This window comes from Pecten maximus, chromosome 5 (genome assembly GCF_902652985.1).
Source record: "Pecten maximus chromosome 5, xPecMax1.1, whole genome shotgun sequence".
Lineage (NCBI taxonomy): Eukaryota > Metazoa > Mollusca > Bivalvia > Pectinida > Pectinidae > Pecten > Pecten maximus.
The window spans coordinates 42891393-42905289 of NC_047019.1; the positions used below are offsets into that span (position 1 = coordinate 42891393).

A 13897-nucleotide genomic window follows, 5' to 3' on the forward strand; every position below is an offset into this window, starting at 1 on the left:
GTATGGAGTTATATTTGGGAGGTAGTCTTCAATCTGTCGTACAGTTTATCAAATTACCAAACGCACTTTGCAGTTTTATTAAGCTGTTTTACCCGGGCACACATGTAAATCAACGTAGAAAATTGTTGTGTTCTTATGATTTTATATCATCAAACAGTATATTTATCACGTGACGTGATGCTATCAAATAATAGGATGATATACTAGTACAACACCGTTATCACTTACAAGTTGTAAAATACAAATTACTGTCAGATACTGAATTGACTATTTGACAAGGTATTAAATCGCCTAAGTCTGAAAATCTTTATTGATTTGCAAAATATCAAGGAGAACGGATGCTGGATCCAAAGATCTTTGAAAACTGTATGAATGTCAAGCAAACGCCAATTACAATACCTTGATTTGACCCTCCATTCCTTTTCATATAAATCATTAAGAACTATGTTATGTTATTCGGTTGAGGATTAGCTATACATAATACATATAATGTCCCCAGTATTATTAATATGGAATAACATCTGTTTTCCTAAGTACGATTTACAATGTACCAACATCATGATGTTACATTGATAATATTATAGTTTAAACATTTAATTTCGATATGAAGGTAAATTGCACATGACAGGGTACTGGTATCGATGGTATTGACCTAGATAACATAGAAATAACCTTGATACACTATCACAAAGAGAAAATGTTTTTCCAAAGACATTGTTTTTTTACTCTAGTTTAACTATCTTGACGACTTTTAACCCTGTATGATGGCGTTGGCTTCGTAGAAAGATCTAGAAATTTTCTCATGGTTTTTTTTTTCGATAAGAAGTAAAATGTGATAACGATATAGGGAAAAGTAGAACAGAATGTGATAGAATGAAAATTTATTGTGAGCTGTGAGCTCAAAGGCATACCGCGCATTTCTACATTTCTACAGATAGCCCACTCTCCTCACTGTGCATGGAAATACATGTTTACATTCCATGAAGTTCCCAGGTTTTTAGTGAAGCATGTGTTGATATTCATCACTTTTCAATTATTAGTAGAACAGGGTATGCGCCATCGTATGGGCTGTACGCTACCAGCGCGTGGCGCGGATATGACGTAATTAAGGAACATCATCACCAGCCAAATCAAAAATGACTGACAGCTTATTTCATTTCAAGATGTGAAAATTTAGCTCGTCACAATTGAAATATAATGCTAAGCAGTTGCAACGTTTGAAATAACATTATTTTGAAAGTGCAATTTACTCAAAGCGCAGACATGTACTTATACTTCACATAGTTAGCATATCTCAAACTTCAAAAGCGTATGTTGTCATTTAATCTCTTAACATGTTCATGGAATTGAAGTTAAGATGCGTTTGGAGCTAAGCTAAGTATGGCACTCCGATTGTGCGGTCGAACATACGTGTACGTGTATGGGGTGGATTTTACGTATCTGGTCCTCAAACTGTCCTGTGTGTAGGATGTTAACTTAATCACACTGATAGGCTAAACAGTCCCAAGACTAATATTGTGACGAGAAGTCCCACCGTCATGTAAATGTTGTGATGAGAAGTTTCCACCGTCATGTTTATGTTGTGACGAGAAGTCCCCACCGTCATGTTAATGTTGTGACGAGATGTCCCCACCGTCATGTTAATGTTGTGACGAGAAGTCCCAACCGTCATGCTAATGTTGTGACGAGATGTCCCCACCGTCATGTTAATGTTGTGACGAGAAGTCTCCACCGTCATGTTAATGTTGTGACGATAAGTCTCCACCGTCATGTTAATGTTGTGACGAGAAGTCCCCACCGTCATGTTAATGTTGTGACGAGAAGTCCCCACCGTCATGTTAATGTTGTGACGAGAAGTCCCCACCGTCATGTTAATGTTGTGACGAGAAGTCCCCACCGTCATGTTAATGTTGTGACGAGAAGTCTCCACCGTCATGTTAATGTTGTGACGAGATGTCCCCACCGTCATGTTAATGTTGTGACGAGAAGTCCCCACCGTCATGTTAATGTTGTGACGAGAAGTCCCCACCGTCATGTTAATGTTGTGACGAGATGTCCCCACCGTCATGTTAATGTTGTGACGAGAAGTCCCAACCGTCATGCTAATGTTGTGACGAGATGTCCCCACCGTCATGTTAATGTTGTGACGAGAAGTCTCCACCGTCATGTTAATGTTGTGACGATAAGTCTCCACCGTCATGTTAATGTTGTGACGAGAAGTCCCCACCGTCATGTTAATGTTGTGACGAGAAGTCCCCACCGTCATGTTAATGTTGTGACGAGAAGTCCCCACCGTCATGTTAATGTTGTGACGAGAAGTCCATACCGTCATGTTAATGTTGTGACGAGAAGTCCATACCGTCATGTTAATGTTGTGACGAGAAGTCTCCGCCGTCATGTTAATGTTGTGAAGAGAAGTCCCCACCGTCATGTTAATGTTGTGACGAGAAGTCCCCACCGTCATGTTAATGTTGTGACGAGAAGTCTCCACCGTCATGTTAATGTTGTGACGAGAAGTCTTCACCGTCATTTAAATGGTGTGACGAGAAGTCTCCATCGTCATGTTAATGTTGTGACGAGAAGTCCACACCGTCATGTAAATGTTGTGACGGGAAGTCCCCACCGTCATGTTAATGTTGTGACGAGAAGTCTCCACCGGCATGTTAATGTTGTGACGAGAAGTCCCCACCGTCATGTTAATGTTGTGACGAGAAGTCCCCACCGTCATGTTAATGTTGTTACGAGAAGTCCCCACCGTCATGTTAATGTTGTGACGAGAAGTCTCCATCGTCATGTTAATGCTGTGACGAGAAGTCTCCACCGTCATGTTAATGTTGTGATGAGAAGTTTCCGCCGTCATGTTGATGTTGTGACGAGATGTCCCCACCGTCATGTTAATGTTGTGACGAGAAGTCCCCACCGTCATGTTAATGTTGTGACGAGAAGTCTCCGCCGTCATGTTAATGTTGTGACGAGAAGTCTCCGCCGTCATGTTAATGTTGTGACGAGAAGTCTCCACCGTCATGTTAATAGATGAGCCACAGACTCGCTATTCCTGTCACACGAACTTCAATAAATGATATTCTAACGCTTTGAGGCGACATGCGAAGTATGATAATTCTGTAGATTTCCATACACTTATCTCACAAGTTTGACCTGAACTTGTCTTTTGTCTTTGACTCGGGTTAGATAAGGACACAAAGGTGTCCGCTACGTACATACTTAATTAGTAAATAAAGGCTGGAGATACAGAAGTGACAGATTGTGGTAGGCTTTTGTTTGGAATTACCATTACCATAATGAAGAACCCCAGTAAGATGACGGAGGTCATTAGCTTCTGTCGCTAAGTTCACCATGTGACAATCATCTTCTTCCCTACCATAGTTCGTCAAAGGAGAACATAATTTAGATTTCCATATGTCAAATTCTGACCCGCTACGTCATTTCCTTTCTTCGGGTTAAATTTTGGTGCCATTATCATCTCTGCCAACAGAGTTGTACGTAAACCATCAAAATCGTCAAATGACGATTAATTAATAACAATGCGATGACAAGTGATCAAGGATGGTGAACCATTCAGACAGCAAGGAATGGAGGACGATGAATCATTCAAAGACCAAGGGATCGAGGATGGTGAACAATTCATATCACATCAAAGATTGTGAACCATTCGGACAGCAAGGGATCAAGGACGGTGAACCATTCAGACAGCAAGGAATCGAGGATGGTGAACCATTCAGACAGCAAGGGGTCGAGGATGGTGAACCATTCAGAGACCAAGGGATCGAGGACGGTGAACCATTCGGACAGCAAGGGATCGAGGATGGTGAACCATTCAGACAGCAAGGGATCGAGGATGGTGAACCATTCGGACAGCAAGGGATCGAGGATGGTGAACCATTCGGACAGCAAGAGATCGAGGATGGTGAACCATTCGGACAGCAAGGGATCGAGGATGGTGAACCATTCGGACAGCAAGGGATCGAGGATGGTGAACCATTCGGACAGCAAGGGATCGAGGATGGTGAACCATTCGGACAGCAAGGGATCGAGGACGGTGAATCATTCGGACAGCAAGGGATCGAGGACGGTGAATCATTCGGACAGCAAGGGATCGAGGACGGTGAATCATTCGGACAGTAAGGGATCGAGGACGGTGAACCATTCGGACAGCAAGGGATCGAGGATGGTGAACCATTCGGACAGCAAGGGATCGAGGACGGTGAACCATTCAGACAACAAGGGATCGAGGACGGTGAACCATTCAGACAGCAAGGGATCGAGGATGGTGAACAATTCAGACAGCAAGGGATCGAGGATGGTAAACAATTCAGATGACAATGGAGTGAGGATACGGAATCATTCCGCCGACAAGGGAGCGTGGATACCGAGCTTGTATCCATGACATTTTGGCACTTATCGTACTAGTCAAGCTTTAGTTTGTATTTCTTGTACAATTACTGTCACCTTGACACGCGAAATAACCGTAGCTCTGGTGATCAGGGGCCTCGACTCCTGAAACTTAACACCCCAACAACCAACAATTTGTAACGTACTGTATGAACTCGGTTGAGACTCAAGAAGGTCAAAAGAATACTGGAATAAACAAAAATGAAAATCAATGTTTTAATTTATTGTTATAGAGTCTATAATATGTTAATATGTCGCGGGTATTTAAGGAATGAACAGTGGTTTTAATGCTGTTTTTGACGATGTGGATAGGGTTTCCCATGGCTATGATGGTAACTGCCTCTTAGCATTGTGTCAATGAGGAAATGCAGATTGACAACACACGTCTGTATGGCGGTCTTATGATTCAGCACGACTTACGAGGCATCCGATTGTCATCATTGGTCACGTGCGAACAAGTAGTTTATCGTAGTTTGTAGCAATCCGTGGTTTCTTATAAGTAAGTAGTAATTCACATGAGAGTGAAAAGACAATTTCATAATAATAAAACACTAATTCCACCTGTTCTTGTCGTCCACGGGTATCAAGTGTGCCATGCTGTCAAAGCGGAACTCAAAGACTAAAATAGCCAAATATGGTGATGCCTTTCTGCGGTTATGAATTGTTTACAAACTATCATTCGATAGATAGCATTCCTGTTGCGCTCATTAAATTGCACCAGCTGATCAAGTACATACCTATAAGCTGCTGAATCAGGCGAGAACGTCAAACTTACATTGTGTAATTCATTATTCTGCGTGTTTTGTTAGTAAAATGACATACGATCTACACTTAAGTAAAAACAGACAGGAATTGGCCAAAGGGGAGTCATTTAAATTCTGCGACAAACTATTGCCAAGAGTGCCTCGCTGCGCTGTACAACTTATGTTGAAAATACTAATAGGAAAATATGACCCGAGGAGAATTATACATTGTTATAAATGTAAATGAATATATATGTGGATTTATGTTTAGTTTGATTACATCCCGAGGAGCGTCGCTATGATATATAGAAGCTCTGAAACGATCTGATATATGTCGTTCAAGCTAAAAAACTAAGTCGGTATTTGGCCGTGGGGTAAGGTAAGGTCCAATGGCGGTCTGATTAACGACAGAGATCTCGCGAGAATGTGGACAGTACATCACCTGTGGCAACCCCACATCAACAGGTGTGTTACGTGTTGTTCCGATTTTTAATGTGTGAAAACAAGACCTTCCCGAACGCCCCAATGATAAACATCGAGGGTGGTGCTGCCATTCCGCGGGTTGTTCCGACCTAGTCGGTATGTCCCACAGACGAGCAGACGAGAGCTATACCTAGTCGGTATGGAGCAGACGAGAGTTATACCAGGGACATATATTATCATATGTCCCTGGCTATACCCAGTCAACTTATGGGTATGGTTTTATGGCGCGGGAAGGATGTCATAATTAAATATTTTTGCCTAGGCAAAAATAAAATATTGCCTGGGCAAAAATATTTCAGCCTAGGCAATATTTGATTTCTGCCTAGGCAAAAATCTTTAATTATGACATCCTTCCCGCCCCATATAGTTTCCCTTCTTTATAGACAGACGGTAGATTTTTTATTTTGTCATGGGTATTTTGTCATTGTTTCAAAATACAACTGAGCTTTCAGACCATATAGAAATTTTGTATGAAAAGAAAGCTTCTGTTGGGAATAGCACAGTTTATTGCCAAACATATTTACATTAAATTTCATTTACCATGAAATTCAGTCAACTTACTTTAAATTCTCCGATCCAAAGATGACGGAATACGGAAATAATAACTGGCTGGATTAGCCATGCTAAAAATCATGATAATTTACTGTTGAGGCTTGTCTATAGAAAGTGACCATTGCCCCCTCACTGAGGTTGAGCCTTGTCTGTAGAAAGTGACCATTGTCCCCTCACTGAGGTTGAGCCTTGTCTATAGAAAGTGACCATTGTCCCCTGACTGAGGTTGAGCCTTGTCTATAGAAAGTGACCATTGTCCCCTGACTGAGGTTGAGCCTTGTCTATAGAAAGTGACCATTGTCCCCTGACTGAGGTTGAGCCTTGTCTATAGAAAGTGACCATTGTCCCCTGACTGAGGTTGAGCCTTGTATATAGAAAGTGACCATTGTCCCCTCACTGAGGTTGAGCCTTGTCAGTAGAAAGTGACCATTGTTCCCTCACTGAGGTTGAGCCTTGTATATAGAAAGTGACCATTGTCCCCTCACTGAGGTTGAGCCTTGTCTATAGAAAGTGACCATTGTCCCCTGACTGAGGTTGAGCCTTGTATATAGAAAGTGACCATCGTCCCCTCACTGAGGTTGAGCCTTGTATATAGAAAGTGACCATTGTCCCCCTCACTGAGGTTGAGCCTTGTCTATAGAAAGTGACCATTGTCCCCTCACTGAGGTTGAGCCTTGTCTATAGAAAGTGACCATTGTCCCCTCATTGAGGTTGAGCCTTGTCTATAGAAAGTGACCATTGTCCCCTCACTGAGGTTGAGCCTTGTCTATAGAAAGTGACCATCGTCCCTTCACCGAGGTTGAGCCTTGTATATAGAAAAGTTAAGGAAGTGTCCTTCAACCTTCAATGTATCTAACTTTAAACCTAAACTAATTACTACCTACATATGGTATAAATCTTTCGGTATTGTCATCATAAAACTATTGTGAGCAAATTCAGTTCAATGTTAATAAGGTATAGTGAGTAATGACTACCCATATAATAATAAACCCTAATAAACTGCATATCAGAAAGTTTGATGCTTTGTAAGTACGATGTATGATTTGACAGTAATCCTGGTTCAAACTCATTAATCTAATCCACCAATACACATTTGAATACGGTATTGTTTCATTATGTAAAATTTCAGTCTGCTTTTATTGGCTTGAGACATCATTTAGAATAATACTAGCAGTCTCGTACTATTTTTAGGAACACCGATCTTCACCTCAGGAACTGCTTAAAACCCCTATCACATATCAGAATACCACAGTGCACTAGCCTTTATTTCACCAAGTTTCTGTAAGGGCCATATCAATTATGAACTTATGAATTATATTCTCTTTTTTATTCTATTTTCAGTAACAACCTTGACAGCAACCTAAGGAACTTTTCAAACACTTATTGCACATTTGATACATAATTATGTACAGGTGATATCCGAGATAAATGTGAAAACAAATGTGCTGATGGACAGACGGAGGCACAGACACCATGGTTACCATAGGACACCGGCCCTGCATGACCCCTAATAATAGTCTTCTTGATGTCCTGTGTATCTGCAGAATTAGTGGACAGTCGTCTTGATGTCCTTTGTTACTGTAGAATTAATGGACAGTCGTGATGTCGTATGGTACTGTAGAATTAATGGACAGCTATCTTGATGTCCTACGTTACTGTAGAATTAATGGACAGTCGTCTTGATGTCCTATGTTTCTGTAGAATTAATGGACAGTCATCTTGATGTCCTGTGTTACTGTAGAATTAATGGACAGCCATCTTGATGTCCTATGTTACTGTAGAATTAATGGACAGCCATCTTGATGTCCTGTGTTACTGTAGAATTAATGGACAGCCATCTTGATGTCCTGTGTTACTGTAGAATTAATGGACAGCCATCTTGATGTCCTATGTTACTGTAGAATTAATGGACAGTCATCTTGATGTCCTATGTTACTGTAGAATTATCGAACAGTCGTCTTGATGTCATGTGTTACTGTAGAATTAATGGACAGTCATCTTGATGTCCCATGTTACTGTAGAATTAATGGACAGTCATCTTGATGTCCTTTGTAAATGTATAATTAATGGACAGCCATCTTGATGTCCTTTGTAAATGTATAATTAATGGACAGTCGTCTTGATGTCCTTTGTAAATGTAGAATTAATGGACAGTCGTCTTGATGCCCTGTGTTACTGTATAATTAATGGACAGCCATCTTGATGTCCTGTGTTACAGTAGAATTAATGGACAGTCATCGTGATGTCGTATGTTACTGTAGAATTAATGGACAGCCATCTTGATGTCTTGTTACCGTAAAAGTAATGGACAGACATCTTGATGTCCTGTGTTACTGTAGAATTAATGGACAGACATCTTGATGTCCTTTGTAAATGTAGAATTAATGGACATTCATCTTCATGTCCTGTGTTACTGTAGAATTAATGGACAGCCATCTTGATGTCCTTTGTAAATGTATAATTAATGGACAGCCATCTTGATGTCCTGTGTTACTGTAGAATTAATGGACAACCATCTTGATGTCCCGTGTTACTGTAGAATTAATGGACAGCCATCTTGATGTCCTTTGTAAATGTATAATTAATGGACAGTCGTCTTGATGTCCTTTGTAAATGTATAATTAATGGAGTCATCTTGATGTCCTTTGTTACTGTATAATTAATGGACAGTCATCTTGATGTCCTGTGTTACTGTAGAATTAATGGACAGTCGTCTTGATGTCCTTTGTAAATGTATAATTAATGGACAGTCGTCTTGATGTCATTTGTAAGTGTAAAATTAATGGACAGTCGTCTTGATGTCCTATGTTACAGTAGAATTAATGGACAGCCATCTTGATGTCCTGTGTTACTGTAGAATTAATGGACAGCCATCTTGATGTCCTGTGTTACAGTATAATTAATGGATAGCCATCTTGATGTCCTGTGTTACTGTAGAATTAATGGACAGCCATCTTGATGTCCTGTGTTACTGTAGAATTAATGGACAGTCGTCTTGATGTCCTATGTTACAGTAGAATTAATGGACAGCCATCTTGATGTCCTGTGTTACTGTAGAATTAATGGACAGTCATCTTGATGTCCTTTGTTACTGTAGAATTAATGGACAGTCGTCTTGATGTCCTATGTTACAGTAGAATTAATGGACAGCCATCTTGATGTCCTATGTTACTGTAGAATTAATGGACAGCCATCTTGATGTCCTATGTTACAGTAGAATTAATGGACAGCCATCTTGATGTCCTATGTTACTGTAGAATTAATGGACAGTCATCTTGATGTCCTGTGTTACTGTAGAATTAATGGACAGTCATCTTGATGTCCTTTGTAAATGTATAATTAATGGACAGCCATCTTGATGTCCTATGTTACAGTAGAATTAATGGACAGCCATCTTGATGTCCTATGTTACTGTAGAATTAATGGACAGTCATCTTGATGTCCTGTGTTACTGTAGAATTAATGGACAGTCATCTTGATGTCCTTTGTAAATGTATAACTAATGGACAGCCATCTTGATGTCCTGTCTTTCTGTAGAATTAATGGACAGTCATCTTGATGTCCTGTGCTACTGTAGAATTAATGGACAGCCATCTTGATGTCCTATGTTACTGTAGAATTAATGGACAGACGTCTTGATGTCCTATGTTACTGTAGAATTAATGGACAGCCATCTTGATGTCCTATGTTACTGTAGAATTAATGGAAAGCCATCTTGATGTCATGTTACTGTAAAATTAATGGACAGTCGTGTTGATGTCCTATGTTCCTGTAGAATTAATGGACAGTCATCTTGATGTCCTATGTTACTGTAGAATTAATGGAAAGCCATCTTGATGTCCTTTGTTATTGTAGAATTAATGGACAGCCATCTTGATGTCTTGTTACCTTAAAATTAATGGACATACATGTTGATGTCCTGTCTTTCTGTAGAATTAATGGACAGTCATCTTCATGTCCTGTGTTACTGTAGGTTTAATGGACAGTCGTTTTAATGTCCTATATTACTGTAGAATTAATGGGCAGTCCTCTTGATGTCGTATGTTACAGTAGAATTAATGGACAACCATCTTGATGTCCTGTGTTACTGTAGAATTAATGGGCAGTCCTCTTGGTGTCGTATGTTACAGTAGAATTAATGGACAACCATCTTGATGTCCTGTGTTACTGTAGAATTAATGGGCAGTCCTCTTGGTGTCGTATGTTACAGTAGAATTAATGGACAACCATCTTGATGTCCTGTGTTACTGTAGAATTAATGGACAGCCATCTTGATGTCCTTTGTAAATGTATAATTAATGGACAGCCATCTTGATGTCCTGTGTTACTGTAGAATTAATGGACAGTCATCTTGATGTCCTGTGTTACTGTAGAATTAATGGACAGTCGTCTTGATGTCCTTTGTAAATGTATAATTAATGGACAGTCGTCTTGATGTCATTTGTAAGTGTATAATTAATGGACAGCCATCTTGATGTCCTGTGTTACAGTATAATTAATGGATAGCCATGTTGATGTCCTGTGTTACAGTAGAATTAATGGACAGCCATCTTGATGTCCTGTGTTACTGTAGAATTAATGGACAGTCATCTTGATGTCCTTTGTTACTGTAGAATTAATGGACAGTCGTCTTGATGTCCTATGTTACAGTAGAATTAATGGACAGCCATCTTGATGTCCTATGTTACTGTAGAATTAATGGACAGCCATCTTGATGTCCTATGTTACAGTAGAATTAATGGACAGCCATCTTGATGTCCTATGTTACTGTAGAATTAATGGACAGTCATCTTGATGTCCTGTGTTACTGTAGAATTAATGGACAGTCATCTTGATGTCCTTTGTAAATGTATAATTAATGGACAGCCATCTTGATGTCCTATGTTACAGTAGAATTAATGGACAGCCATCTTGATGTCCTATGTTACTGTAGAATTAATGGACAGTCATCTTGATGTCCTGTGTTACTGTAGAATTTATGAACAGTCGTCCTGCTATCCTGTGTAAATGTCGAATTAATGGACAGTCGTCTTATGTGGTATGTTACTGAATAATTAATGAACAGTCGTCCTGATGTCCTGTGTTACTGCAGAATTAATGGACAGTCATCGTGATGTCCATGTGTTACCATAGAATTAAAGGACAGTCATCGTTATGTCCTATGTTACTGTAGAAATAATGGACAGTCTGATATTGTCTGTTCAATTGATTGTACATTCCTTGATATGTTTATGAATTATTATTGGAATGACACTGGTCATAATTCTGTTCAATAATACTTTAGTTTCTGAGAATATTTGATATCTGAAACATACCAACATACAGTAGCATGTATGTTTGATCCTCCATTTTAACTGGATCCCAGGTTTACATTAGTTCTCACATGCTCCACATGTATCACTTCGAAGCAGATGACTATACAGTATTCATCCTGCATTAAGTCCCGAGGGGGTCATTAACAAGTTTCCGACTCCAGGAGATATGGCCTTGTATAAATAGGGATGGACTTACTTGTTGGCATTGGATTATTGCTGAATAAATTAGTAAATACTAATTTTATAGAATTCATAAACTGCTAAAAAAGAAAAACTGACATAATACAAATTTTGAATGGTTGTAAATATGGGTCCAGTAAGATTTCAGATCAGTGCAATTTTGACCAAAACAGCCTCCATCTTAAGATGGAAACAATGACAAACTCGAAAATGCTAAATTTAATGATTTATTTAAGAATCATCAACATTATAACACATTTAATACAACCATGAAAACAGCATTTTGTATTACAAACGTTTGGGGACAGGTTTTGTAAATACATGTACAAACATGGGATTTAGATAATTGTATACATTATCAGTTGATTTATCATTAATATAATATTATATCATAAACAACTACATAAACATAAAATTTGACATGTAAATATACCAATATAAGTTATAACCCAACAATTGATGACATACAGCTTATACATTGTATATCAATTTAAACCGAGGGCCCCCTCACCCATAAACAGTTTTGGTCCTAATTTGCTTGGTTTTTTGTTTACTTAACATTAAAACTTTTATGCTGTTTTCTTACTAGATTGACAAGTGCATGGAATTCACTGAAACAAGTTATTTCAAGCTTCAAGACAGAAAATAATATAAATAATTTGTGTATTTACTTTCAAACTGCTGTCTATAAATGGCCACAAATAGGTGATCCTGTGTACAGAATCAATGGATTACTGTTGTGTGGGAGATATGAGGACCAGACAAAAATATTAAATTAAACTTGAAGTAACTTGCACATTCAATAAGGCCATATTAAAAGTTAATATGCTTTAAATTTCATTTTATTTGAAATGAATTTTGAAAAGTCGATCGAGACTACATGTTGACTGGGTCAATTCCCAAACTGTATATAGACTGTTGAATCTTTGGGCAGTAAGCATACAACTCTGAATATGGTCTTTAAACGTGAAACAACCACTTATATAACAAAAGTTCATGAAAACAGTAACATTTCTTGCATATTTCTTGTGAGTATCCATATGATCATTTCCCTGTTATCCATGGCTACTGGATGACATTTTTGTTCCAACACGGGCGATCCTGCGCGACATGTATAGAATACACACACATAAACACATCTCTGGCAGGTTAACTTGACATCTTGTGACACGGATCATGGAATGTGTTGTTTCATAAACAGTTGATTATGCGAAACATGAATAGGATATGTACATATCTCTAGCAGGTGACCTTGAGGTCTTGTGACACACATATAGTGACCTTGACCTTCATCTGCATCCCAGTAAAAGGCATCTCTTGGATTCTTCAGTTAAATCATTGATCTAGCTCTCACGACATCCATGATAAAATAATTAGTGACTTCCTTATCTCACAGAGTCTTATAAAACAATAAAAGTGTGCTTCCATCATCTCCAGGTTATACCGTGAATTTGGTTTGAGTGGCGAACAGGCGTGGTTGTCAGTCTGTTGGCTGTGGATCAATGGTGGTTAATTCTCACACACTCACACCAACATAGACGTTACAACACAAAGTAAGGTACAGCCCTAAATATGTCCTAGAAATATCAAAAGGATCACTTAACTACTAAATTGTGACAATATTGTGTCATACAACATTTAATACATAACAAATGTTTGTGTGACCATATTGAGGGCTGAAAGTGAAGTATACTTACGAGACCTTCCCAACCACAGGCGGAATAACTGTAGTAGTCAGCGTCCTCCTGATTGTCAGATCATAATCACAGTCCATTGGGTAATTGATATATCACTTGAAAAACATTTAATTGTTTAGATATCTATTGCACTTAATGAAGGCTATAGAGAAATTGATATCTTAATTGGCACAAGAGAGACCACCTAGGAGGTGTTTACTGGTTTGTTATTTAGGAAGGTTTGGTGAGGAAATCAGCATATTCTTGTATGGGAATTCCTAGGTCGTGACACTTCTGTAGAATTTTTGGCAAAACTTCTGATGACCTCTGGGTGACCTCAAACAGCAGGAACTGGAAATACAAGACAATTGTTTCCTATTGTACAAAACTAGCTTCTTACAGGATGTTGTTGAAGAAATTGATCAAGAGAGATATTGTAATCTAGTTTTTTCTTTCTTTCTGCAACATTTGAACTTTCATCAATTAATTTTTTTCCATTAAGCATTAATACTGAACACATTTAAAATGAGAACTACTG

The 13897-nt window shown here is 38.8% G+C and overlaps 2 protein-coding genes across 2 annotated transcripts in view; both read right to left on the reverse strand.

Moving 5' to 3' along the window:
* Positions 1 to 2530: 2530 nt before the first annotated feature.
* On the reverse strand, positions 2531 to 3025 carry LOC117328465 (protein PBMUCL2-like). Its single transcript, XM_033885998.1, has one exon. The coding sequence runs from the start codon at positions 3023 to 3025 to the stop codon at positions 2531 to 2533; it is 495 nt and encodes a 164-aa protein (XP_033741889.1).
* Positions 3026 to 11894: 8869 nt separating this feature from the next.
* Positions 11895 to 13897, reverse strand: part of LOC117328100 (zinc finger C3H1 domain-containing protein-like) — a 72124-nt gene continuing 70121 nt past the window's right edge. Inside the window, exon 34 of the mRNA XM_033885461.1 lies at positions 11895 to 13710. Coding sequence (XP_033741352.1) covers positions 13591 to 13710 — 120 coding nt within the window. The 3' untranslated portion in view covers positions 11895 to 13590. The remainder of the gene's footprint in view (positions 13711 to 13897) is intronic.

Coding starts and splice junctions, on each gene's coding strand:
- LOC117328465 (XM_033885998.1), bottom strand. CDS start 3,025: ATGACGGTGGAGACTTCTCGTCACAACATTAACATGACGGCGGAGACT.